We start from the raw sequence: 27,431 nt of genomic DNA on the forward strand, positions 1-27,431 counted from the left end.
GTATTTCAAAAAGTGGCTGAGTTGTGTTCATTGTGTATGAAATGAGTGACCTTGTGCTAAAATATTCTTCTCTTTTATATCTGAGAGAGGCTAATTCTTCAGTGTGATTCTTACTTAAGAGTAAAAAAAAAAATGTTATATTATTTCATGAACCTTGTATTTAATTTTTCTTAGTTAAAAATAAAGCCTAAAATCTGCCAGACACTATAAAGGCATAGTGAATGCATAAATTCCATTTATAAATGGAAGAAAACACTCATTATAGTGGTTACAGGAATGGAAATCCCACTTGTAAATCATCTTCGCAATAATATGGGGCTTCCATATTGGCATTTTATGCATAATTTCAACCTAATTTCATAAGAAAATGTAACAATTTATTTGATGTACGATGAGATTTGTACATAAATGTATGTAAATGATTTATCCATGCACTTCATTCTTTTAATGACAGGACAACCTGTCACTCACATGAGATCACAGCAATAGCAAACCACAAACATCCAATCAGTTTCCCATGAAATCAAGTTCCACCCCTGAAGCCATTTCCTTTGGATATGTCACAATATGGGAAGAAAAGACTATTGCAAATTCCATTTCATGCCGACTTTGAGCAAAGCATCCGAATGAGTAAAGATTTTTGTTACTAATTCACAAAATGTAAAATAGTTACAAATTGCCATTAGGTTATAATTTAGGCTTACGCAGAAAAATTCATGACACCATTTTTTCTAGATATGAATTTTTATGTAAGCGAAAAATATAATTTTGAAAAATGTTTACTCAGATTTCTCCGTTTAAAGTATAGGGGTTATACTGCACTTTTCCTGGGTGTGTTATTAATATGGTCGTCCAGTGAACTATAAAAGGAATTTAAATGAACCTTAAAAAATGGTTTAGCGAGCTTGTTTGAACTCTGACACACTTTACTTCCCCTATTCCCTGTTCAAAGCAATTTCTAAATGGTAAAAAGAAAAACAGAATTATAAATTTTAGATTTTTGCTAACCTCCTGAAACATCTACAGGTGGATTAATAGTCTGAGACCTTGACCTAACAGATCTCCTCCAGAAGGAATTCATCATGGCAGCGTTACATCAGTCATGTACATCCACTGTTCCTATTTGAAAAGAGTCATTTAATTGCAAAGCTTTATTTGCCATCTGTAAATTCTACCATTCTATACACAAATAAAAGCAATATTCTCACAGACTTTAATTTAGTTCATTGACACATCAACTTAAAGTACATAATGGCACCAGATTTTAAGAGTTTAGAAGCCATTATTAATTTTCTATGGATCCTTCAAGAGTATATGCTTTTGTTTATAGAGGGAAAAGAGTGCTTTTTTGGTTTGTTTTCACAGAGTAAATTTTAGGTCCTTCAGCAATGAGCTATAATATATGAGACATTGAACTGTAACCTGTTCCATTCAGGAAGGTTTTTATACTCAGAAGTGGCCACTTAACTCCTGTGTCCTGCAAAGAATGACTGATTCAGTTCGAAAGAGAAATGACACTGTTTTCTTGTTCCAGCAAGAACATATAATTGCTGGATTATCTGAAATCAAGGACATCTTGGTCCTCTATAGACTGGGTTGACTGATATTTGAGTGTACACCTTTTGAACAACTAAAACTCTTAAAGATCTCAGGGACTTAAAACACACTTGAGCCTCTCGGTATATGACATTGGCTGGCTTTGTGACTACAATATGGCGACACAAGAATCCAAAAAGACGGTATTAAGAGATACATTTAAAGAGAAAAGCCATATTTGTCCAGAGAACGATCATGATCTGTGGTACAAAAGAGCAGTTGTCAGTGTGAAGAGTGACAGGTCTGCTGTGACTTACACACTTGTTGTACAATTATTTTGATTAAGCAAAATATTAAATGACAGCAAAATCAATATATCCACCAGCATGGTCTAGGCTCCTTTGGCCAACTCTGGCCTGAGAGAAAAACAAATATATACCCCTCACACCAAATACAATGTGAATTTATGAATTGAATTAAACTCTGGCCTACCTTTAAGTAATTACTCAGCATCTGTATTTATTAAAAGTCATTTCTGCATAGACGTAATTCATAGCATTCGACAATTAAAACCTTATGAAATGAGAAGCTAATTCATATTTGACTATTAAGGAAAGGAGAATTTTTAGAGAGTCAACACTGCCCCCTAGTGTCTTTTATATGTGTAGACGCGTGACTCGCCAGTACTTCGGCATGATTAGAATTTTTTTTTATTTATTTTTTTATATTAGCTATAATAATATAATATAAATAATTATTTATAATTATAAAGTCATTATAAATGTAAAAATATATATATTTATAATATAATATATTTTTCAATATTAAAGCAAAAATGCTATAGCGTTAACTGATATTTCAGGAGTATAGGCTACAGAACAAAAGAACCTGGTGTGTGAGGCAGTTTAATATCATTCATTGTCCATTTGTAGGTCCTTTTTCCAGGGCTGAAAGTACTTTACTTGCCACTTAAACATCATCCTCACTAGTCCCCGCCCATACGCGGCAGGTAAGTATTAATAAAAGGATTTTATTATGAAAACCCAGCAATTATAGTTAGACTCAAGCACCCTCGTCCAGAATCCCACCCCATCTGAATATGAGTCTAAACGCAAAGCACTTCTGATTCAATTTGTACAAGCGGTAGGGGTGTATGTGTTATTTTAACAGAGGAGGGAGTGGAGGACCACTCAACTTCAAACAGGACAGGGTCTCGCTGTGTGTGTGTGTGTGTGTGTGTGTGAGAGAGAGAGAGAGATTTAGGAAGCTTACCAAAGAGGTGAGATCATCTGAACGGCACATCAGTCAGAATTAGGCTGGTTGCTAGGGTGATAGTGAGAGGGTACTGTATCTCTCTGAAAATGCCCCTTCAGAGGTACCGCCCACATACGGCTCTGTCACCAACTGAATCATGATCTGCAAAAGTGGCCGCTTGACACATTTTCAGCATTCTCAAGCACATGTTCCTCGCCCTTATCAGGTAATCCTGTAATTATTTTATTGTCTGATTATTTGTTTATTTAACAGAAACACCCACAACTAACCGATAAAAGGGCCTTGAAAACTGAGATGAGGGCTGAAATGATTTAACAGGGCATATCAGAGGTCAAGCTACACATCATTAAAATATATATAGGCCTACTGTATATGTCTAGTGGTGAGCACACTGTCAGAGCTGAGCTGGATATCATGTTCATTATATCATGATATGGTTTTATTCAGCAGGGCACATTAAAGTGATTTTTAAAAAGACAGAAAATACTTTTATGTTGTTATAAAAGATTTCTGTTTCAAATAAATGCTGTTCTTTTGAACTTTCTATTCATCAAATCATCCTGAAAATAAGTGTCATGACTTCCACAACAATATTAAGCATCACAGTTCTCAATAATTAGAAATGCAATAAATCAGCATATTAGAAAGATTTCTTAAAGGGAAGTCAATACTGTCAACTGTCTGGTTCCTCAAAATATCTTCTTTTGTGTTTGACAGAAGAAAGAAACTCATACAACTTGGAACATTTTGAAACAGTTTGGAACAACAGGGTACTCAACTTAAAGGTGGGGTATGTATTTTTTCAAAAACACTGTTTGGAAGTCAGCATTAGGGTGCGTAGGACGGTCGTGGAGACAGAATGAGCACTCGGGAGATTTGAAAAAAAGAATACAAAACAGCTCAGAAGAACATCACTGGAATGAAGGTTTATGACTGGCCAAGCACTTTAGGACCCATGTTAATATTAGAAAAGCTTTCCAGTGGGGGAAAACCTGAAAACAGACGAAGAGGCTGCTTTGATTCCACTTCACATGTGAGTAACACTGGGTTTGAGTGTCATTGATTGTCTGGAGCTGCTGTGTTGTTGGCGACTAACAATGAACACTTGTTTGTATTTACTCTTGTGTACTGTATGTGCATTTTTTGTGCTTCCTTGTCGTTCGTTCATCATCTGCACTTTATTTTCGTATTTTTCGTTTTCCCAGATAGTGAGAGTTTTGCAGTTAAAAGTGCCATCGAATGTTTTTTTACAAGATGTAATATAAGTCTAAGGTGTCCCCTGAATGTGTCTGTGAAGTTTCAGCTCAAAATACCAAATAGATTTTTTTTAATTAATTTTTTTAACTGCCTATTTTGGGGCATAATTAGAAATGCGCCAATTCAGGCTGCGGCCCCTTTAATTGCTCGCGCTCTCCGCCCCCTCCCGAGCTCTTGACTCTATCATTGCATAAACAAAGTTCACACAGCTAATATAACCCTCAAAATGGATCTTTACAAAGTGTTCGTCATACATGCTGCATCCATACATCGGATTATGTGAGTATTGTATTTATTTGGATGTTTACATTTGATTCTGAATGAGTTTGAGGCTGTGCTCCATGGCTAACGGCTAATGCTACACTGTTGGAGAGATTTATAAAGAATGAAGTTGTGTTTATGCATTATACAAACTGCAAGTGTTTAATAATAAAAATAACCACGGCTCTTGTCTCCATGAATACAGTAAGAAACAATGGTAACTTCAACCACATTTAACAGTACATTAGCAACATGCTAACGAAACATTTAGAAAGACAGTTTACAAATATCACTAAAAATATCATGTTATCATGGATCATGTCAGTTATTATTGCTCCATTTGCCATTTTTCGCTGTTGTCCTTGCTTGCTTACCTAGTCTGATGATTCAGCTGTGCACAGATCCAGATGTTAATACTGGCTGCCCTTGTCTAATGCATTGATCATGGGCTGGCATATGCAAATATTGGGGTCATACATATTAATGATCCCGACTGTTACGTAACAGTCAGTGTTATGTTGAGATTCGCCTGTTCTTCAGAGGTCTTTTAAACAAATGAGATTTATATAAGAAGGAGGAAACAATGGAGTTTGAGACTCACTGTATGTCATTTCCATGTACTGAACTCTTGTTATTTAACTATGCCAAGATAAATTCAATTTTTAATTCTAGGGCACTTTTAAACAACTGCACTCTGACGACCACTAGAGAATGCGGTGTTTGGTGTCATTGTTAGTGCACTCGCTTTGCATGCCAGCAGCGATCGGGCCAGGGTTCGAAACTGACTCGGAGCAGGGTGGTTAGGATTGGAGAGTGAGTTTTGGAGGCGGAGCAATGAAGAGAGGGGTGGGTTTGTTTGGGTTGATTTCAAATATCAACAGTCCAACAGCGTTGTTGAAAAAATAGATACCCCACCTTTAAGGATCACGTGTGACACTGAAGACTGGAGTAACAATGCTGTAATAATATTTTAGTATGGTACTGTATTTTTGAATAAATAAATGCAGTCTCAGTAAGCGAAACTTTCAAAAACTCTAAACTTTTGAATGGTAGTGTATGTATATAGGCCTACTTTAAATATATAGTGTCCCGAATAAGTATTTGGACACTTAAGTCACATTTAAAATGAATGAATTTCAATGCAGATATAAAATACATGTATATATACAGTAACTTCAAAGTCATTAAATTTGTTGAGGTAATTTCAGTGGATATATCACGTATATCAATAAACTTTCATTAGAAAGTGTCAGGTTTTTTTGTTGTTGTACACTTTAGTTTTAAATCAATAATGCAATTTGTTTTGATATGTAATATATTTTTACATTTAAAATGTAAAACCTATAATAGACATTTTTGTGAAATGTTCTGCTTGAAAAGCGTGCTTGTTTGCTTTAAAATAAATACTCCTTCTTTTGATATTTCAGATTTGAATGCAGTGATATGCAGCGTATCCTTACGCTTTTTTCCGCTTTTGACCACAGACTGTTATGTTTTACTAAGAAACTGTGGCAAAGCCTGGACAAATCGGCCAGAAGCTTGTTTTCAAACTTTCAATTCTGCTTTCCATCATGGGAGCAGTGAAACATAGATGCTGTCATCTGGATATTTCTTCTGATAAGCCACTGTAATTACTGGAATCAGAGATCCGTGTTATCATTAGCTTTGTGCGCAATGAAGAAATAAGAAAAGATGAGGAGAAAGAGTGACAGAGAGCGAGAGATGAGTGTGTATTTGAGGGCATTGAACCCCTCCTCTTCACTTGCCACGGTTTAATTCAGATTCTAACACCATAATGCAGTTTTACTGGGAGCTGAAGCCTGCAGATTGTTCTGATGGGTATTGTGAGTTTTGATGGCTTAAATGAGTAAAAAGTCAGTGTAAATGCAAATGTACTTTGTTAGTGTCACCATGAAAATGGCAGCATGCCTTTTTAATGCCTTATTTTTACAGCTCTGATTATAGGTTGGGTATTCAAACAAGTGAATGAGAAAACAATGAGCAGGCAATCAGGACTTCATAAAGCAGAGAGCAGCATGGGACAGATTAATGAGAGTGCGTCACACACATACCCACTCAAGCAGCCTTTAGAAATGACACTCATGCGTGTGACATATTAAAAGAGGGCTTGCACTTTGAGCGGAGATGTGAAAAGGATCAGAGGACCGTTAACATGTAATTTAGAGCCCAATCTGACTGCTGTTTGCACAAAAGCAACAGAAATTCTGTCAGCATCAATACGGAGAGACGTTTCGCGAGTCACTTCGACCCTATCGCGCAGACAGAGGAACAGAGGCTTCAATGGACGTGGATGGCTCATACACCCACATGTCACATACAGCAGTGTTCAGATGAACAACAGTAACTGCTTTTAATTTGGGTGTTAAAACAGTCTCAATGAGAAGAATGGCTTCAGGAGAGAAAAGCACTAGAGCTAATGGATGGGAGACGTGTGTCGCTTTCCTATATTGACTGAGCATTATATGACCCTATATATCAAAATCATTCAGCATGTATTCATTCGGACTCTATTTGTGTTCTGTCAGGGTTTGTGAAATCACAAACGAAACTTTTTTTTTTCTTTTGCTCAGAAACCAACTGTAGCAATAAGTAGCTTAGTGTGAATATGTTTGCCATATGATCTTGTACATTTGGTAGATTATATGACAGTCTTCACTGCACTGGCATTTTTAAATGTGGGACATTAAACCAAATCAAGCCTGGTAGGTGGGCCACTGGTATGTAAAAAGCTACAGAAGATGTGTGTCTTGTTGTCCATGTTAAAAGCTACCCTTTTAGTGCATTTTTTTTTATTTATTTTATTTTTTTTTTGAAAGGGGTTGGGTGAAATTATTGCTCTGCTCCACAGTGAAACTCCACACAGCACAAAGCAAAATGATGGTATACTGCCACCTTTTGCCCAAAACAACTCAAAACCCAACGTGAGGCTCCTGAGAGGTGTGAAAATTGACCTGCTCAAGATGACCTGCCAGAAGTTTAGTTACCACATGGATAGAACATTTTGCTTGTTTAGTTTTTTTTTTCTTCTAAATTGTCAACAATATATATATATACACACACACACACACACTACAGTTCAAAAGTAAGATTTTTTATATTTTTAATAGGCGTTTCGTCTGCTCACCGAGGCTGCATTTATTTAATTAAGAATCCAGTAATATTGTGAAATATTATTATAATTTAAAATAACTTCTATTTGAAAATATTTTAAAATGTAATTTATTCTTGTGTTGGCAAAGCTGAATTTTCAGCATCATTACTCCAGTCTTCAGTGTCACATGATCCTTCAGAAATCATTTTAAAATGCTGATTTGCTGCTCAAGAAACATTTATTGTTTACAATTGTACAAAATATTTGTGTACAATATATTTTTTCAAGATTCTTTGATGAATAGAAAGTTCAAAAGAACAGTGTTTATTTGAAATATAGACTTTTGTAACATTATAAATGTCTTTACTGTCACTTTTGACCAATTTAATGCATCCTTGCTGAATAAAATTATTAATTTCTTTAATTTCTTTTCAAAAATGTATTTTTCAAAAGATCATGATGTGACACTGAAGACTGGACTAATGATGCTGAAAATTCAGCTTTGTCATCATAGGAATAAATTACTTTGTAAAATATATTCAAATAGAAAACAGTTATTTTAAAATGTAATAATATTTAAATTGTATATAATATTTTTTACCTTATTTTTAATTAAATAAATGCAGCCTTGGTGAGCAGATGAAACTTCTTTTTATCTTTTGAATGGTAGTGTGTATATATATATATATATACACTACCGTTCAAAAGTTTGGGGTCAGTAAGAATTTTTATTTTTATTTTTTTGAAAAGAAATTAAAGAAATTAATACTTTTATTTAGCAAGGATGCATTAAATCAATCAAAAGTGACAGTAAAGACATTTATAATGTTACAAAAGATTAGATTTCAGATAAACGCTGTTCTTTTGAACTTTCTATTCATCAAAGAATCCTGAAAAAAAAATATTGTACACAAATATTTTGTACAATTGTAAACAATAAATGTTTCTTGAGCAGCAAATTGACATATTAGAATTATTTCTCAAGGATCATGTGACACTGAAGACTGGATTAACGATGCTAAAAATTCAGCTTTGCCAACACAAGAATAAATTACATTTTAAAATATTTTCAAATAGAAAACAGTCATTTTAAATTGTAATAATATTTCACAATATTACTATTTTTACTGTATTTTTAATTAAGTAAATGCACCCTTGGTGAGCAGACAAAACTTCTTTTAAAAACATTAAAAATCTTAGTGATCCCAAACTTTTGAGCAGTAGTGTATATATAGGGGTCAATTACAAAGGCCTTAATAATAATAAAAAACAAAGATATGACATCTAAAGTATGTAAGGTAGTACAACTAAATCTCTTTTATTGAATACAAAAGGTTTTAATAATATTTTGCTACATATAAAGTTATTTGAAAGATTTTGAAGTGCCAAAAGGTCATTCGGTTTAACCGTCCAAAGGCCAATACAGCCACTTGATTTGTGATTAAAATATCTTAAAATGTAATAAATGTATATATTTTTATTCTGGCATGATTTTATAACATCATATATCAACATAGTGCAAAATGGTATTAAAATTATGTGTGCAAGTCATTGCTTTGTTATGAGAAAAAATGTCCAGAAAATTTAATTTCATACCAATATAAAGGGACCATTTTGTATCAAGTTATGCGGTCAGTATGTGACAGGATGTGACATCATTCAGACACCTGCAAAGGACCACATGGTCTTGAAGCAAATTAACTAACTCTGTTTTAACTATTTGAAAAATTCATGTTTTCACTTGCTCATAAGCATGTCCCGAAACATCAGGTCAGCTAGCTAGATATCAGCCTGGTAGCATTGTTTGAAAATATTGTCATTCGGTATAACCAAAAGTGGTAACAATTTTTTTGGTAACAAATTTGGTCCATCTTGTAAAAAAGGACAAAAGCAGTGTTAATTGATTATAAAAACCACATAATCTCACTGTTACCACTTAATAAGAATAATAATAATAATAATATATATATATATATATATATATATATATATATATATATATATATATATATATATATATATATATATGTAACATGCCTGTCATTTTATATAAAATATCAATTAGTACTAATATTCAACCACTTAAAATTCTAATATTTTGTTTGCCATTACATTAACAGCAGTGTGGAAAGAAAGAGCTTGCATGTTCCTTCCGCTGAATTGTTTGTTGTGGTCACGTGAGAGGAAACTCACTGGAAAACTTACTACTGAACGCGTCGTGTCAAAACACATCTACAATGAAATATCATCAGTGGGAATGACCAGGTTAGTTTTTATGATTTATGTAATTACAGAATTAATGACTACAGCTTCATATACATGAAGTTGGATGTTTACACTTATGTTTTTATACATGCATACGTTAATTGTTTGATCCTCGTGCTTTAACGTGCGTTTACGGCTGTTTTGGAAAGAACTATTCTTTAATATATGCATTTATATTTAGAGTTGTCGAACAGTACATGTAGTGTATATTTCTTTTTTTTTAATATGGACCCGCGTGTGATGGTTTTGCTCGATAGTTATAATAGTTAAAAGATGTAGCGCATCGGCTAAGTCACTAAATTCCACTGAAATAGGCGAAATTTAAGAATTGTTTGTTAAAAAGGTGACAAGACCACTTATTGTCTATAATTACACAAATACTGACATGTTTTAAGTCACCCAGTAAAGCAAGATGATCAGGTTTGGTCTGTACGGAAGTCTCTATAGAACAGAGGGGATGTTGCCAGATCTTTTAAAATAAAATCACCATTTGATTTGTAATATAATGTAACATTTTTACATTAAAAAAGCGTGCAGCGCCCTCTAGAGCTAGAATGCAAGCAGTTAAATATTCCTGTATAGGCATAAGTTTACAATATTTACACAAAAACATGTTACAGAGCAGAACTTTACACTGATATGGCAACCCTACACTTCACTCTTGAACTGAACAAGAGGGGGCGCTACAGCTCTGAGTGAAGTGCTGTCGGTGGAACAGAGCGGTGTGTGATTGGCTGTTGAAGCGACGGAGTGGGCGGAGCTGCTGTGTGCGATTGGCCGAGTGGAGGGACGGAGGGGGAAAGGCTGAACTGATCAGCTGGTCTCTGCAGATATCTGACTCCTACAAAACAATGTAGGGAGAAAAAGTGCTGAATGTCACAATCGCCGGGAGGAGAAACACCGGATCACACACACACCGTTAATGAACAACCGGATCCAGCACGGTTGCAAGATTTTCACCGGCCTTGCCGCCTGATTAAGAGAGGAAACGCGCAGGACTGCAGTATAACATCTCCAGTCTCATCACTGTTACTGTTTACCTTTGCTGTTTCACATTTCAGTGATGCGAAAGCGAAACGCTAAAGAAGACAATGACAGCTCGTTTACGGGTACACTACTGGACGGCTCCGATCTAAAGCAGTGCCACAAAAAGACAGACGCTGCTTCTGATCCAGGAGGAACAGCGATGGGAAGACGCTGCAGAAGGTGAGACTGACAGCTGATGTTACACATGTAGCACTGGTGTTCTGTGGCTGACTCTGTGTCAGTTTTTACCAGTGTAAGTTTCTGGAAAGCTTGCTCAAGACTTGTCTTTGCGTTTACTTAAAGAGTCAGACCCAGGGAACCCTAGGATTTACAAATGTTGCTTTATAATAACTTTTAATCGAGAGCATAACAATTATGGATTTAGCAAGAAATCAGTTAATAAATAAAAATTGCATGAAACTGTTTTATATACAAATTACCCAATATGATGACCCCTGGTTGGAAACCCTGGCTCCAAGTTGTTTTTGTGTTATGTTTTTGGGCATTATCTTATGTATTTTCAGCATAGAGTCCCATTTGATGCTTGTTAATGTGATATTGCATGCGTTATTATCACTCCTTTGAGATCCTAGTGGTTTTAAACTCTTCTGAGGCATGAAGCCAAATAGATTATTCTCTATGATTGAATCACAGTTCCATGTGACTCTCTTGAGACTATTTAGGCTGTCCCATTGCAAAACTAGATCAGCAACTTCTGGGTGGAGTGTGAAGTGATTGTAAGTTTGGGAAATTTGTGCAAAGCTTGTGAAGCCAATGCTGCTTTTAGTCTACATATTTTAGCTTTAAGGCCCGCTACATGTTACACTTGTTACACGAAATACACCGATATACACATTTAAAATTAATAGGAAATCCAAACACATTTATGATTCATCCTGCACTTCACAGATTTTTGGCCAATCAAATTGGGTTATTTATTTATTTAATAAGATATAAGACCATCAATACCTCGTCTAAACATCCTGTCTCAGTAGGAAATGTCACCACAAGAATGCAAAGTTTCATGATGTCTGATCAGTTTGCAGGAAGTGCACAAACACCTCAAGAATCATGTTGCATTTTATTATTGTTCACTGTAACTCAATTTCCAGTTCAGACTCCACAAACTCTAACATGTTGTTTTACACTTCCATTGTTTAGAAATTGGAGACACAATTGTTCAAAGTATTGTGCTTTTTGCGAAGTAATTTCTGTTTTGTGTCACATTACAATCTTTACCATGTTTTAATTGCACTGACCTTCTACATAGTAGTTAGAGCATTTCTATTTAAGTCGAGTGGAAATTCTTAAAGCCAGATTTGGAGTTCATTGGAGATCCCTTACATGCAGAAGAGAGTTAGTTTTTTAATGCATGGTTAAATGCTTCAGTGGCAGCAAGGTTATATCATCTGCAGACTTTCTTAAAGCAGAGCTGAGTCATACAGTTCATGTTTTTACTGCTAAATTTAAAATAATATAAGATTGCATCGCTGTAGGAGGATGCATGGTGGGAAAAGTCGTGTTCTGCTGTTGTCCAGGCATATCTCTGCTCTGATTATAAGGGACAATATTAGGCCTTAAATGCAAAGGTTCTAGAAATTTCTATATTGATTGTTTGCCATAAAAACAGTCATGGCCATGTCATGGCTGGGTTGATTAGAAAGAGATTAAGCAGTAAAAAAAAAGTGTGTGTAGTGATGTCATTCTTCTCAGCCAGGACTTGCTCTGCAGATCAAAGTGAGAGGAAGGTGTGGTATGGTGTTAAAACATCATACGTCCAGCAAAGAAACAATGAGCACTGCCAGGACATATTGCCGATTGGGAACCTGGAGGAGTTCCCACAGATCAGTACTCCTCTGCTGGTGGGTCGCAACTCCAAAATGCTTTTAAGATAAGAGGATAAGAGGAACTCATGTTTGCTTAATGTTGCACTACCATTCAAATGTTTGGGGTCAGCAAGATTTTTATTTTTTTTTTTAAGAAATAAATACTTTCATTAAACAACGATGCACTAAATTGATCAAAAGTGGCAGTAAAAACATTTATAATGTTACAAAACATTTCTATTTCAGATACATTTTTTTTATTCTTATATCAAAATGTATCACAGTTTTTACAAAAATATTTCAACAACAACTTTTCAACATTGAAAATATTAAGAAATGTTTCTTGAGGGATTTCTGAGGGATCATGAGACTGAAGACTGAAGTAAATTTAGTCATGACAGGAATAAATTACATTTTAAAATATGTTTAGAAAAAAATTGTTTTATAGTTGTTTAGTATTACTGTTTTTACTTTATTTTTGTTCAAATAAATGCAGCTTTGGTGAGCATAAGACTTCTTTCAAAAACTTTTTAAAAATCTTACCGACCACAAACTTTTAAACGCTAATGTATATGGATAGTGGCTATTAAAAATATGGTGGGATTTAACTTAATGAGGAAACACTTACAGCTTTTAACTACAATGTTACAAAATATTGCAGTTAGTTTCAACTGAGCCGTTATGAAAGATTCCATTGAGAGATTGTAACAAACCTGTAAAATGTCCTGTTATAAAAGACGTCGTTCGTCATATTTAGCAGGAAACTCTAGCAGGAAACAGTATGGTAAAGGTCTACCATCACATCTCATTTGAGCTGAAATGCTACTCTACTATTGCACTGTATCCGATGCCGCAGTAATCGGACTCTCCTCCGGTGCTGTATGGGTCTGGGGTATTGGGTGCTGGAGCCGGTCATGTGTCCGACACAGGAGCTGCCACTGGTTAGTCTGGTTGCAGTGACCTTTGTGTGGCTGGCCGGTTCAAGGTTAACAGGGTCAGTTCAGCTTTAATTGAAATTAAATTAGCTGAAGTCACATGTAAAATTTCAGACATTGAAGTTAAAGACCCCATTATATTGCTTGAGGATACAGTGTTGACTTTTTTTTTTATTGAAAGAGGACGGTTGGTAATATTTTGGTCTTTTTTTTTTTTCCTGGTAGAGAAAATTGCACATTTAAATACATTTATCTGTAATTATTTACTTGCATTTAGATTATCTATTTTCTAAATGCATGTTATTGATCTTATTGTTATTGATCAACTATTCATCCATGTATATGTTTAATTTCTCCAATTTTCTTTTCAATTTTTAATTAAAATATCATAAATCTATCGAACGACAGACTTTTCTCTGTGATGCATGCCGGACTTTAATCATTTTGTCCGCTTCCCCTTTCTTATAGTCGACTGCTCGGATTCAGGTCTGCCTCCATCCTATCAACAACGGATGCATAAAACCATTTCATTTGGATGTACATCACAATATGGAAGAAAAGATCTGTTGCTACTTCTGTTTACAACATGACTAAAGCTAAAAGGCATAGAAAAATCTCTTGATTTCATGGGGTCATTTAAATAGGTTTTTTTGGTTGCATTCCCTTGTTCTTAAAGACATTCTTTTCAAGGAGGGGAGGACTAGCCTTCAGGCTAAATAATGCCTCAAAATCATGTCAGTTATTCGCTCTGCACATTTCAACCTGAAATTCTGGTCTTTTTTTTGCATCCTGGGATCAGGAGCTCTAGATCAAACGCAGACCCAAGAGACGTCCTAATTGTGACAATTTGGTATCTTATTTTAGGTCTTCTTGTGAAAGTATGTCAGGTTTGATTGGAAAAAGAAGTCTTGACAAGGCATCTTCTGAAATCTTTTTTTAGATTTCAGGAAGACTAATATCAGATTTTGACAATGACTCATCTGATAAACATCCTAAGAATATGTTAACTCTTTCCCCGTCAGGCTTTTTTTAAGAAAACTGCCAGCCACCAACAGCATTTCACAAAACTTTCATGGCCCCCAGAATATATTGTTGTATGAATATCTGAGCATGCAATATATTAAAAGAAAGAACAGAGCCTATGCTTTTAAACAAACAAACAAAAAAAAAGGTTTTATTCTAAAACTTTTATTCTAGCTACATGGATTCTTTATCAACACTTAAATGTGGGTACATTTTGAACAAAAAGCTGAGAAAATCGACTTTTGTCAAAGACTACAACATGTGCAGAAGCAATGCTTCTATCGCTTGTTTCTGCTTCATTTTCACCTGTGTTTTGATCCGGAGATTCTGTACTATTTCAGAGATGTGTAATAGGCCACTACCAGATAACTGAAAACATGAATTGCTGGAAAATTCCGTTATTAGTGGGGAAGCGTTGTGTCAGGAATGATGGAAAACTTTGTCAATGGCAGGGAAAGGGTTAATGTAGTGAAGTGTAGGAGAAGTTGATGTGAATGAAATTTGGGTTACGATGGTCAACAACTAATCATCAATAGCCACTTGTTCATTCAGTTTTTCCTTTAGTTAGCATGATAACAGTGTGCTGTTACACCATTTGCACCCTCTCAAAGAAGATTTATCTTCACTTCTCCAGCCATCCACATTTAGTTGGATGTTTTTGGCATTTGAACACTTTTTTTGCCCGTCAAAAAGTTTAAGATCCCTCTATTCCCGCTTTTAAGATCCCCCTATTCTGTTCCATTTACTTTGTCTAGCACAAAAACTTCAAGTGACTCGAAACCAGCCTTTACAGGCTTCTTTAAAGTTCACTAGTCATTCAGGCAACCCAACGATTTGTTGATACTGAATATATGTTGTTTTGCGCCTGCCCAAACTGGGTTGGTAAAATAGCGGTAGTAGTTCTTCGTGAGGTCTTTTGAAGCAGACTAATCTTGGGTTAAACAGAGCGGTAACTAACTCTGGCATCTCTGTCAAAACTGCTCTTCCAACCTCCGCTGAGTGGTTAGAGACACTCATTAGGCTGAGTGAAAGGGAGGAAGAAAGCAGAGAGGGAGGAAGTAGAGAGCCTGTAATGTAGCACGTGTCTCCCCCCCATCCTCAGGAGTGCAGTGTCTACAGTTTCACATAACCTTCACATGCCCGTCCTGGCTGATCTCAGGCCATTTGCATTATCATCATATATAGTTCAATGCCAGGGCAGAATGTGTGCCATGCAATTCCATCATCTGTTGTTTAAAAACAAAAGGAAATCAAAACAGACCTGTTTTACTTCCTCTAGAAATGTCATTTGTCTTGTTTGTGAGTTGTGAACAAGAAATGCTCTATACACAGTCAGTCATGATTAAATTATTCCAAGAAACAAAGTGTTGAATAAGAAGGGAATTACCAAAGCTAGTTTTCACTTAAGTACATCATATTACAGAAGTTAAATGCTTTATTAATACCATTTGTCTGATGGGAGTAGCTAACAGTTCACTTCCTGTATAATGTTGCCGTTTTTTGCTGTTAAAAGCAGGAAGGCATTAGTCTCTTCCTACCGCAAACTGTGTTGTCTCAGTATCACCTTATAGTGTTCTGAGAGTCCGGTCTCTCAGACCTGTCATAATCTATTACATGTAGCTGCAGGTTTGTGAAAGGGCTCCACTTTTCTCTATTTCTACTGCTTCTTCTTCCGTTCATCTTCATTTTTTACAGTTTAACCTTCAATTGCAAGCCTGTCTTTGTCTCATGTCTAGTCTTTTTTTTAGATTACTGTTCTGAAAATACTGTGAGAGTCTTTTGAAATCAAGTCTGATTTAAAAAAAAAAAAAAAAAAAAAAAAATATAATAAATATATAATAATATATATATTTGGGATATGATTTACTGTAAAACCACATTTGGAAATTTTATACATCTCAGAACAGATGTATAAAATAAATCAGGTTTGCAGCAACATGCAATCTATGTCAGACATGAATAAAACTTTTTCTTTTTTGTGCCTATATAAAAGCAGACCAAAGACTTTCAAAAACAACTTCACAATTAAAAACGTCTTTTTGGAACCTTTGTTTTAAGAGCGTGCCGACCCTAAACTTTTAAACATTCGTGTAAATGTATAATAACTTTTACTACCAATTGTTATATGAAACATAGCAGATCCATAGTTCAGGTAGGCCTACATTCAGATGTGAAAATAACTTTTCAAGTTATTTGTTAGTATTTTAACTACTGATCTCTTAGCATTATGCAGTATAATGTAAAAAGTATATGTGTTCTTAAGTCACTCTAGATGTTGTTTGTCAGTCAGGACCATTGATCATTGTCACTGATAGAGCTAGTATTTGGCATTTGGTGGTCTACATCTAGAGATGCACCGATTGATCGGCCAGGGATCGGAATCGGCCGATTTCCCTCATGATCGGCCCAGATCGGTGATCGGCCGATCAGTCTCACTTCTTACCGATTCCGAGCCGATCAGTTTTGTTACCAGCTGCACAGGCAATAACGTCAGCTGCGCGTTCCCGCTCTCTTCTCTGTCACGGTGAAGTGACACACATCCGCGCGGGCGCCTCCTCTCTCTCTCTCGCTCGTCTCATTCGCTCCGGTTAAGTAGTGCTTGTATGCGCATACATTTTAGTCATTCCCGCAGGTTTCGCTCACACCATGGCTCACACCGAAAGCGCGCGCCCCACTGATCTATATTAGTGAAGCGAGCAAGCCACGCTCAGTCTCAAACAGAGACAGAAGCCAAACAGACTCACATGTACCAAAACGAGTAGCATAATGCGCTTAAACTGTCAAATACATACAAAATTATGTCAAAACCAGCGGCACAGGCAATCTTGGCGAGTATACAGATAAACACAGCCAGTTTTGAATCGTTAAATAGTTAAGAAAGTGAACCCATGTCGTGTGTAACAGTATTGGGTCCGTTAAACACCGTTCATAAATTCTTAAAGGGACAGCAGTCCAATATTCCTGCTGCTGTCTGTCATGTCAATCAAAGAACAGACAAAGAAAATCCCTTTCTGCTCTTGACTGAATACGTAATGGTAAGAATTGATCTGTATTAATATTTACAATAAAGACTACAGAAATTAAGGTAACCGATGTAAAATAACACGGAATGTGTCATTTTACACTTGATTACTTTAATTTCTGTAGTATTTCTTACCTGAATAGAAACCCAGTTAACCCCAAAAACTTAGTTTCATAGCTCTCTTTATTCTATTGCATTTATTTGAGCTGTTCAAATTTTATGATTGATTTTTACTTGATTTTTAATGAAAATAAATGAAGAAAAGTAGATTTTTGTTTGTATAGCCTATATTGTCAATTATAGTTCTTAGAAAGAAAATCGGAATTGGCAAAAATCTGTATCGGCCGATCTCACTAACAAAAAATCGGAAATCGGAATCGGCCAAGAAAATTGCAATCGGTGCATCTCTATCTACATCCAGACCAAGATATTTAGGACATTGATTTGGGTAGCTGTAGCTGAGAGCTCTAAAAGCATATCCTATGCCAAGGTCTGCCACTTAGGGGCTGTTGTCTGGTACCCGCAGACACGAGACAAGCCTTTGGCGTCCGACAGAAAGAGAAGGAAGAGACAAAAAAGTTTTCCTGAGACGTTTTGAATCTGGCTTCTTAGAATTGAGTGGAAGTGATCTAACCGTGGCTTTCAAGAAGTAAAGGCTCACAGTGTGAGGTTGGCAGAGGGGATACACTGGTTTTGTTTGGATTCAGAAGATGCCTTTGAATCTAAAACTATGATATCTGTTAAGAACAAGTCAAATCTGCAGAACACAGAAGATATTTTGAAAAAAGTCACGCAGTCCAGTGTTTGGACAGCATTCTTCAAAATATCTTCTTTTGTGTGCTTCTCTTATGGTGTTGTGTTGTAGTATGGGTATGAAATGTTGCTCAGTTTGTTTCTTGCACACTTCAGTGTTCTTGTGTAATTCAGTTCTAAAGTTAATCCTAAAGTAGGCTTATCGTTCAGTACAGCAGGAACTTATTGCCTGTCTGCTCTGGTAATACACAGAATCATGCATCTGGTCTCTGCCAAAAACATTGACCTGAAAATGACCCAATCATTTATTCATGTAGAATCAGATGTGCATTTAGGGTTTCACTTTTCCTGCATGGCTTAATGTCAGGTATATATAATTACACTAAAATGGCAAACAACTGCATAGTTTTATCATTTGAACATTGCTTATGTTTAGACTGATCAATGAAATGTGGAGGTATTCTCTTTTTACAATTAAAAGCCAATGATTATTAATGGGTTATTGAATAAATATGATGATAGAGATTGATGTCCTCATACATATGGTATGAAGACGGCCAACTGTTGCCACTCTGCAGACGTTTGAATAAACTCATTAGTGGTTTTAGTTTTAAAATCTAATTTCTGTTTTAAGATGTATACAATTGACTTGGTGATTTCAGAGTGTGAACTTTACTCTGTATGACTGTTTTGGTGTGTGGGAGTAGCATGTTGGAGGTGATCATTTTTAGAGACTTGCATCCTGTCAAATGCAGAGACTGACACACACACACGCATACACACAAATAGAGCTAAATTACCAAGATGGTGCTCTAAAGCAGGACCAAAACTGTCAAATTACAGTTAAACGGCAATCAGCACTGAAAAATGAATCATTGTGTGATGCTGTAAGGTGTCATGGTAAACTGAGTAGACCTTCCAGTTCCCACCTCTCCATGTACATTACTGTTCAAAAGTTTGGGGTCGCAAAGATTTTTTTACTGTTTTTGGAAGAAGAAGTCTCTTATAGTCACCAAATTTGATTACAAATACAGTAAAAACAGAAATGCTATAAAATATTATTACAATTTGAAATAACTGTTTTTTATTTTAATTAATTTTGAAATGTATTTTATTCCTGTGATGGTAAATCTGAATTCTCACCATCATTATTCCAGTCTTCAGTGTCACATGATCCTTCAGAAATCATTCTAATATGCTGATTTTCTGCTCAAGAAACATTTTTTCTTATTATCAATGTTAAAAGCAGTTGTGCTGCTTTATATTTTTGTGGAAATGTGATAAATATTTGAGGATTCTTTGATGAATATTAAGTTCAAAAGAACGTCTTTACCATCACTTTTGAAAAATGTAAAGGGTTAGTTCACACAAAAACAAAACAAAAATAATGACTTTATTCAACAAATTCTTCTCTTCCCTGTCATTCTCCTACACTGTTTACGTTGTAGACACAGTGCAGCGCTTCCAGGTTCTACACCAATACCGATCCGGCGTTCTGACGTAGAACCTGGAAGCGAACCGGTTCATATTTTTTTGCCAAGATCTCAGCAGTTTTGGTGCATCTCTCATTCCTTCCCATATTTTTTGCTCAATGCACTAGTCATAAACTCTTTGTCCCAGTGCAGTCTGGACTCCTGATGCCCAGACAGCCGTAATAATGCCCATATGGCATTGGATCAGCATGGCTTAACATATTAGTGCTACCCTGAAGGTTTAAAGCTCTGGTTAGGATGCTCTGTGTGGACATGTACCTGCAAAAACAGCGTGTACAAACCCTGAATTGCACATCTTGTCTTATCTTCTAATCTAACGAGTAAATACACTGTAATCTAGTTAAGTCACATAGACAAATAAATGGCTAGTTCTACTAGATACTAATGTGTATATAATCAATAACATCCTGAAAGGTTATACACACACATAAACAGCTTAGTGGCAGTGTCTATGTAAGTACTGTATAGTAATGAGTCTCAGTGCAGCCTGTATGTGCTGTATTTAGTTCTGCTGTTAGGCAATAGTCTTGCTCTCTCTCTTTATCACAATCACCTTGCACTCTCACACACTGGCAAAAACTCTCAAACCGACCACATGGACACAACACACACACTCAGATCAGACTTTGTGTGACTCACTGCCAGGTGACCAAAAGTCTTATCTCTGCAGGGAACTTGAGATCAGCTGCCTGCTGCATTAATCACCTGGAATAAGTACACAAGTATATAATGCAGTCAGTGCTGTGGCTTATTGGTTATTGGCATGCTGACACATTGAGATGGGAGATGAGGGTAGAGAACTCAAAGCCACATCATTTCCTGCCTTTGCTCTACTACCCTTTTCCATACATGTGGGAGGAAACAAGTAATTGATTCTATTATTCAGTTTGTTCCCATTTATTTACTTTGAACCTTTTAGTTCTTCATAGTAGTCAATTACAATACTATTTGATCAAAGGTGTGTTCTGAAGGAGGCTGAGGAAAGGTCATTGGAATGCTTAAATTTTGTGGTGGAACTGATCCAGGATCAGCCGGATCAAACCGGATGCTCAGCTCTTGCTTGCTTCCTGAATTATTTCCTTTACTCTTCTTTCACCCTGTCTGGGATGCTCGCTCTCTCTCTCTCTCTCTCTCTCTCTCTCTCTCTCTCTCTCTCTCTCTCATCTTTGTCTTGTCATTAGATTTCATATGACTGCACCTTTTAAGGGTGCCATTTACTGCAATGAAACTAAAGTGTACATATACATGAATGTTCAAAATTTTGGTGTTAGTATGATTTGTTATTGTTTTGAAAGAAATCTATTATGCCTATTAAGGCGCTAGCATAGGTGCCATCGAATTGAAATTTGAATTTACCTCAGCATAGTTGAATAACAAGAGTTCAGTACATGGAAATGACATACAGTGAGTCTCAAACACCATTGTTTCCTACTTCTTATATAAATCTAATTTGTTTAAAAGACCTCCGAAGAACAGGCGAATCTCAAAATAACACTCACTGTTACGTAACAGTCGGGATCATTAATATGTACGCCCCCAATATTTGCATATGCCAGCCCATGATCAATGCATTAGACAAGGGCAGCCAATATTAATGTCTGGATGTGTACAGCTGAATCATCAGACTAGGTAAGCAAGCAAGGACAACAGCGAAAAATGGCAGATGGAGCGATAATAACTGACATGATTCATGATAACATGATATTTTTAGTGATATTTGTAAACTGTCTTTCTAAATGTTTCGTTAGCATGTTGCTAATGTACTGTTAAATGTGGTTAAAGTTACCATTGTTTCTTACTGTATTCACTGAGACAAGAGAGCCGTGCTATTTTAATTAAACACTTGCAGTCTGTATAATTCATAAACACAACTTCATTCTTTATAAATCTCTCCAACAGTGTGTAATGTTAGCTTTAGCCATGGAGCATAGCCTCAAACTCATTCAGAATCAAATGTAAACATCCAAATAAATACCATACTTACGCGATTAGACATGCTGCATGACGAATACTTTGTAAAGATCCATTTTGAGGGTTATATTAGCTGTGTGAACTTTGTTTATGCAATTATAGAATCGAGAGCTCGGGAGGGGGTGGAGAGCGCGCGGTTTAAAGGGGCCGCAGCATGAATCGGCGCATTTCTAATTATGCCTCAAAATAGGCAGTTAAAAAAATTAATTTAAAAAAATCTATGTGGTATTTTGAGCTGCAACTTCACAGACACATTCAGGGGACACCTTAGACTTATATTACATCTTGTAAAAAAAACGTTCAATGGTTCAATTAAACATACAGTAAAAACCATAATATTGTAAAATACTATATTATTACAGTTTAAATGTTGAAATGTAATTTTTTTTTTTCCTGTGATGGCAAAACTAATTTTTAACAGCTATTACCCTAGTCTCACATGATTCTTCAGAAATCATTCTAATACGCTTTGGAGCTCAAGAAACATTCATTATTATCAATGTTATATAAATGTTACAGTTGTGCTGCTTAAAGGGATAGTTCACTTTCATCATTTACTCAGCCTTGAGTAGTTCCAAATGGTTTTTATACTGTACAAACCATATTTTCTATCCCCCTACACTACCCCTACCCATCACAGAAAACTGTGCACATTTTTACTTTCTTATTTTACTTGCAAGCCTTTTAAAAAATGGGGACATGGGGTAATGTCCCCTTGAAGTCACCCTCTCCTTGTAATAAATATGTCATACCCATGTCATTATAAAAATTTGTGTCCTGATATGTCACGCACACATACACACACACACACACACACACACACATACACACATTATATATGTAAAATTGTATCACAAATTCCACAAAAATATTAAAGGGATAGTTCACCCAAAAATGAAAATTCTTTCATCATTTACTCACCCTTGAGTAGTTCCAAACCTGTATGAACACAAACCTGTATGAACACAAAGGAATATATTGGAAGAATGTCAGTAACCAAACAGATCTCACCCCCCATTGACAACCGTAGTATTTATTTTTCCTACTATGGTAGTAAATGGTGGTTAGATCTGTTTGGTTACTGACATTCTTCCAAATATCTTCCTTTGTGTTCAGCAGAACAAAGAAATTTAAACAGGTTTGGAAGCTACTTGAGGGTGAGTAAATGATGAAAGAATTTTTCATTTTTGGGTGAACTATCCCTTTAATATTTTTGTGGAATTTGTGATACAATTTTACATATATAATATGTGTGTGTGTGTGTGTGTGTGTGTGTGTGTGTTAGTATTTGATTGTTTAAGTAATCCTACTGGTCATGAGTTAGGGAGGAAAATTCCATTCACAGTTTAAGATGCAAAGGAGGAAATGAAACAAGTTCAATACAGCAGGTTTTCACCACAAACCCCCTAGCATTGTAAAGTCACACTTTAATTTGTGTATCAGCCAGACACAAACGCATATCCACACAGACCTTACAGTAGAGCTCAGGGCAGTAAGTCAGACAGGGTGAGTTTTTTCCTCTAAGTGATCTCCTGCTTTCTCTCTAATTTTAATCATGACACTTTATACTCCCCGGCACAATTTAGAGGTCACCGCTGGCCGCAAAGATGCACACTGTTTGACCTCTGAGTGTGAGAGGAAATTGTGAGAGGACAGGCCACGTTATGAGGACCATTAACTCTTCATTGCCAAACATTTTTGTTCACATCTTGTACTTACACATGGTAAACCTTCCATGTGATTCATTGCCAAACCAACGTTTTTGTTCACATCTTGTACTTACACATGGTAAACCTTCCATGTGATTTTTATTACAAAAACATTCTTTAATATTTCCATAATATATTCTTTAACTAGCTTGAAGTGTTTCAGCCAATCAGATTTGAGGGAATGTTGTTCTTAACCAATCATTGCAGGTCTTGTTGAATTGGACAAAATAGAACTTGGTGTGTGGTCCAATTTAATTTTGCAATCCTTTTTTTATTATTCTGTACATTTAAGGCTTATATTTATGCATGTTAAAGAAATCTGTTTTATGTAATAACTTCTCTCTCGGTCTGCAGGGGTGGTCTGATGTGGAGGCTGAGGAGGATACTGATCTGGGTGCTGGGAATCTACATCGCCATTCCTGTTATTATAAAACTCTGTCCATCAATACAAGCAAAATTAGTATTTTTAAACTTTGGTGAGTATTTTTGACCAATCTTTTTAACTTGGCCAAACTATACTGTATATGAAGGCCACTATTTGTCACATTTGGCTTTGGCTTTTTTTTTAAACATTCTTTTATCTTAAGCAAGTGTTTTGGTCAGTCTTTGTAAACTAATTCTTGTGAGTGCCAATCTTTTTTTTTCTGGGAAAGCATACAGAAATATAGTGTCTCCAATAAAGAATGTAGCCAATGGTTAGTAGAAAGATCATGAGGAGGTTTCCAGCGAACTAGTATGTTCTTTGCAGCAGTCATGGCAGTTAGCCCAAATTTTCATACCTTCTCACTTAGAGGAAATTGAGAATCATCAGTTTACAATTCTCAAAATGAATAAAAACGAATCCTAGTAGCCATGTACAAAATGTCAAGCACCATATCCCACAATTTTTGCACATCTGGACAGTCCCAAAGCATATGTATCAAAGTGTCCAGGCATCCAGGCCCACAAAATTTACAATACGGGTGGGGTGATAGACCCATAGCATATCATATGTAAAACATTTTTCGTAATTTTTAGTGAGTGTCTTTTTAAACCAACCTCTTTAACCCTTTGTGGTTAGATCAGTCATTTTGCATTTGCATTTTGTTATTCAAGCAAAACTGCCATGTAAGCTGTCATTTTTTTGGTTGCTGCATCAGTTTCTGATGATGTTTAATTTTAATTCAGTAACATGATGGGTCAGTTTCCATTATTTTCTGCTGCTGCAAGGACAGGCTTAGGGCATTTCACCTCAAGGGAATTGTAGTATCCAAGGAGATTGTTATGCTGCATTTTCCCCTGTGAAGTATTCAGCATGCTCAGAACAACCCTTAAGACACATTCAGTCACGCACACTTAAAGTCATCAAATAAAAACAGCATAGTGCATCTTCATAAAATCTAATATTTTGCCTGTTTCAGAGTTTTCGAAATAACTACACTTTTTTTCTGTCGATTAACTTCCACTGGTTCACCCCAAGGCAAGTAATGTGTGCTAACAAAGTAAACAGTGTTAATTTTGATCTTTTGCTGACTTTCATATATTTGTGGAAACTGTGATAAATAATTTTTTTTAGGATTCTTTAACTATTTCCCTGCCTTTGATGGAATTTTGTATTTGCATTCATGATGCATCGCCTCCCCACCATTCACAAGTAGTACATGTTTTTAATGTTATACGGTAGGGGTGCTAATACGCATCTCTGAAAGAGTACAGAATCTCAGGATCAAAACACAGGTGAAGAAGAAGCAGGAACAAGCAATAGAATCATGCACATGTTGTAGACCTTGACAAAAGTGCTATTTTCTCAGATTTTTTTGTTCAAAATGTTACTTTTTTATGTAAACTTACCCATAGTCAAGTGTTGATAAAAAAAAATAACGCATAAAGCTTTTGTTTTTATCAAAATTGATCAAAAATGCTGGTGGTGGCTGGCAACTTTTTAAAAAAAATGCTGGGGAGGAAAGAGTCAATGGAATACAAAGTTTAAAAGAACAACATTTATTTGAAATAGAAATCTTTTGTAACAATGTAAACGTTTTTACTGTCACTTTTTAATCAATGATTAATTTTCTTCAAAAATCCCTACTGACATCACAAACTTTTGAATGGTAGTGTTCCTGTTAGTGTTCAGTAATGCATAATCGCTGATCCACAATCTCCACTTTGTCCTCTTATTTACTGAAGCCTCGGCACATGTTTTGCAACATAATGTCTTTTTTTTATATTAAAGTAGTATCCATTACAGAACAGACTCTGCTGGACATCATGACATTAACAAGACATTTCAAACATTAAAGTTGCATATACAGTTGCAGTTTGGGTTTATAGTCAGCCTTTTGTTGTAACGACCAAACAAAGCCGTCATTCATCCATCAATCCAGTTAAATGCCCACTCTGTTTGCCTCGGAGATCCTGTTTCACTTCAACAGCCTCTCACACATGTCTCTCGATCTTATCAGATTATTCATATGTTGTCACGTCATAGTTTAATTTCTCTTTTATTAGTCATGTTCTGTGGTGTTTTGGGCTGATGTTAGCATTAGCATTGTCAGCAGTGTGTCACACTGCTTCTGTCAGCTGATGTGTTTCCACACTATGTTCTGCTTCTGTTTGCAGTCTGAGCTAATAATGGAGAGAATCTGTGTAAAAGTCAGACTGTTAGCATCCAAGTTTCTGCTTAACTCAGAGAGAAGTCTGTAAGGTCGGTGAACTTAGTCTAGTCATCAGTCTCCTGAGAAAGCTTGTGGCACACTTTCAGTTCTTAAAAAGCAAACTTAATGTTATTCATAGTTTCTTTCAGCAAAGACAGTCATTATATAGGTTCACGCGACTGATTTCCAGACCAGACTTGCAGAATTCCAAAAACCTTTGAATGAAATTATTTACTAGCATGATTACTTCATTTGCAAATGTTCAATAATGATTTATTATTTCATCAAAATTTATCCTTATTGAACTCAGCCATCTTAAATCTCATTAGTTTACTGAAGCTATACAGAACAGCTTTACACTTTTTGTGTGTACAGAGTGACACATTCTTTGTATGGAAAATAAAATTACAGTAGAGTCATCTTTTTTTTTTGCTTCTGTACCTTTAAGACTCCTGTAAGTACAACACTAATGATCAAAGATTTGGTATTTTTGAAATAAGTCTCTTATGCTCACCAAAGCTGATTTTATTTGATCAAATATACAGTAAAACAGTAATATTGTGAAATATTATTATAATTTTTCCATTTTATTATTTATTTTATTTTTCTAATTTTCAGCGTCATTACTCCAGTCATCAGTGTCTCATGATCCTTCAGAAATCATGCTAATATGCTTATATCTTATAATTTTCAATGTTGAAATCAGTTTTGTTGCTTTTTTGTGGATACCAGGATTCTTTGATAAATAAAAAGATAAAAAAACAGCATTTATTTGAAATCTTTTGTTACATTAAAAATGTATTTAATGTAACTTTTGATCAATTTAATGTATCCTTGCTGAATATGAGCATTAAAGCATTCTTTTAAAAAAATCTAACTAACCCCAAACTGTTAAGCGGTATGTGTACATTACGTTTGGATAATCTACATGTACTGTTGTCTATTGGATAAATTAATAATAAATTAAAATTGCTGTGTACAAATTATCAACAAAATTTGCTGCTATGTAACACAATGCACAATTAAAGTGCATTAATATTAATAAAATGAGTCCTATGGAATTTTCTTGGTAACACTGATGTTCAAATCTCGGTGGTCAGATGTTAAAGGCAACATGAAATAAAAATTAACACTAGTTACCTTTTATTAAATTCATAATAGTTCATAATCAAAATGTATAAAATATAACTTTATCCACCTCTAAAACTTATTTCAACTGACGATTCCATTATGGTACCTGATGCCGACTTTTCAAGATCCCTATCAATTCCCAATGGATAAAATCAAGTCCTGACCTACTTTTTTTTTTTTTTCAATAGAAAATCCTGTTTAAC

The 27,431-nt window shown here is 35.5% G+C and overlaps 1 protein-coding gene across 2 annotated transcripts in view; it reads left to right on the forward strand.

The window, feature by feature from the left end:
* The first annotated feature begins 9,561 nt into the window (after positions 1–9,561).
* abhd12 (abhydrolase domain containing 12, lysophospholipase) overlaps positions 9,562–27,431 on the forward strand; it is a 30,560-nt gene continuing 12,690 nt past the window's right edge. Inside the window, exons 1-3 of one of the 2 annotated variants that reach the window (XM_048191285.1) lie at positions 9,562–9,706; positions 10,768–10,912; positions 23,819–23,940. In XM_048191285.1, the coding sequence (XP_048047242.1) occupies positions 10,770–10,912; positions 23,819–23,940 (265 nt within the window). In that variant the 5' untranslated portion in view covers positions 9,562–9,706; positions 10,768–10,769. Of the gene's footprint in view, positions 9,707–10,488; positions 10,913–23,818; positions 23,941–27,431 lie in introns of those variants that run through there. The other variant, XM_048191286.1, reaches the window with a different exon arrangement.

This window comes from Megalobrama amblycephala, linkage group LG5 (assembly GCF_018812025.1).
Source record: "Megalobrama amblycephala isolate DHTTF-2021 linkage group LG5, ASM1881202v1, whole genome shotgun sequence".
NCBI classification, from domain to species: Eukaryota; Metazoa; Chordata; class Actinopteri; order Cypriniformes; family Xenocyprididae; genus Megalobrama; species Megalobrama amblycephala.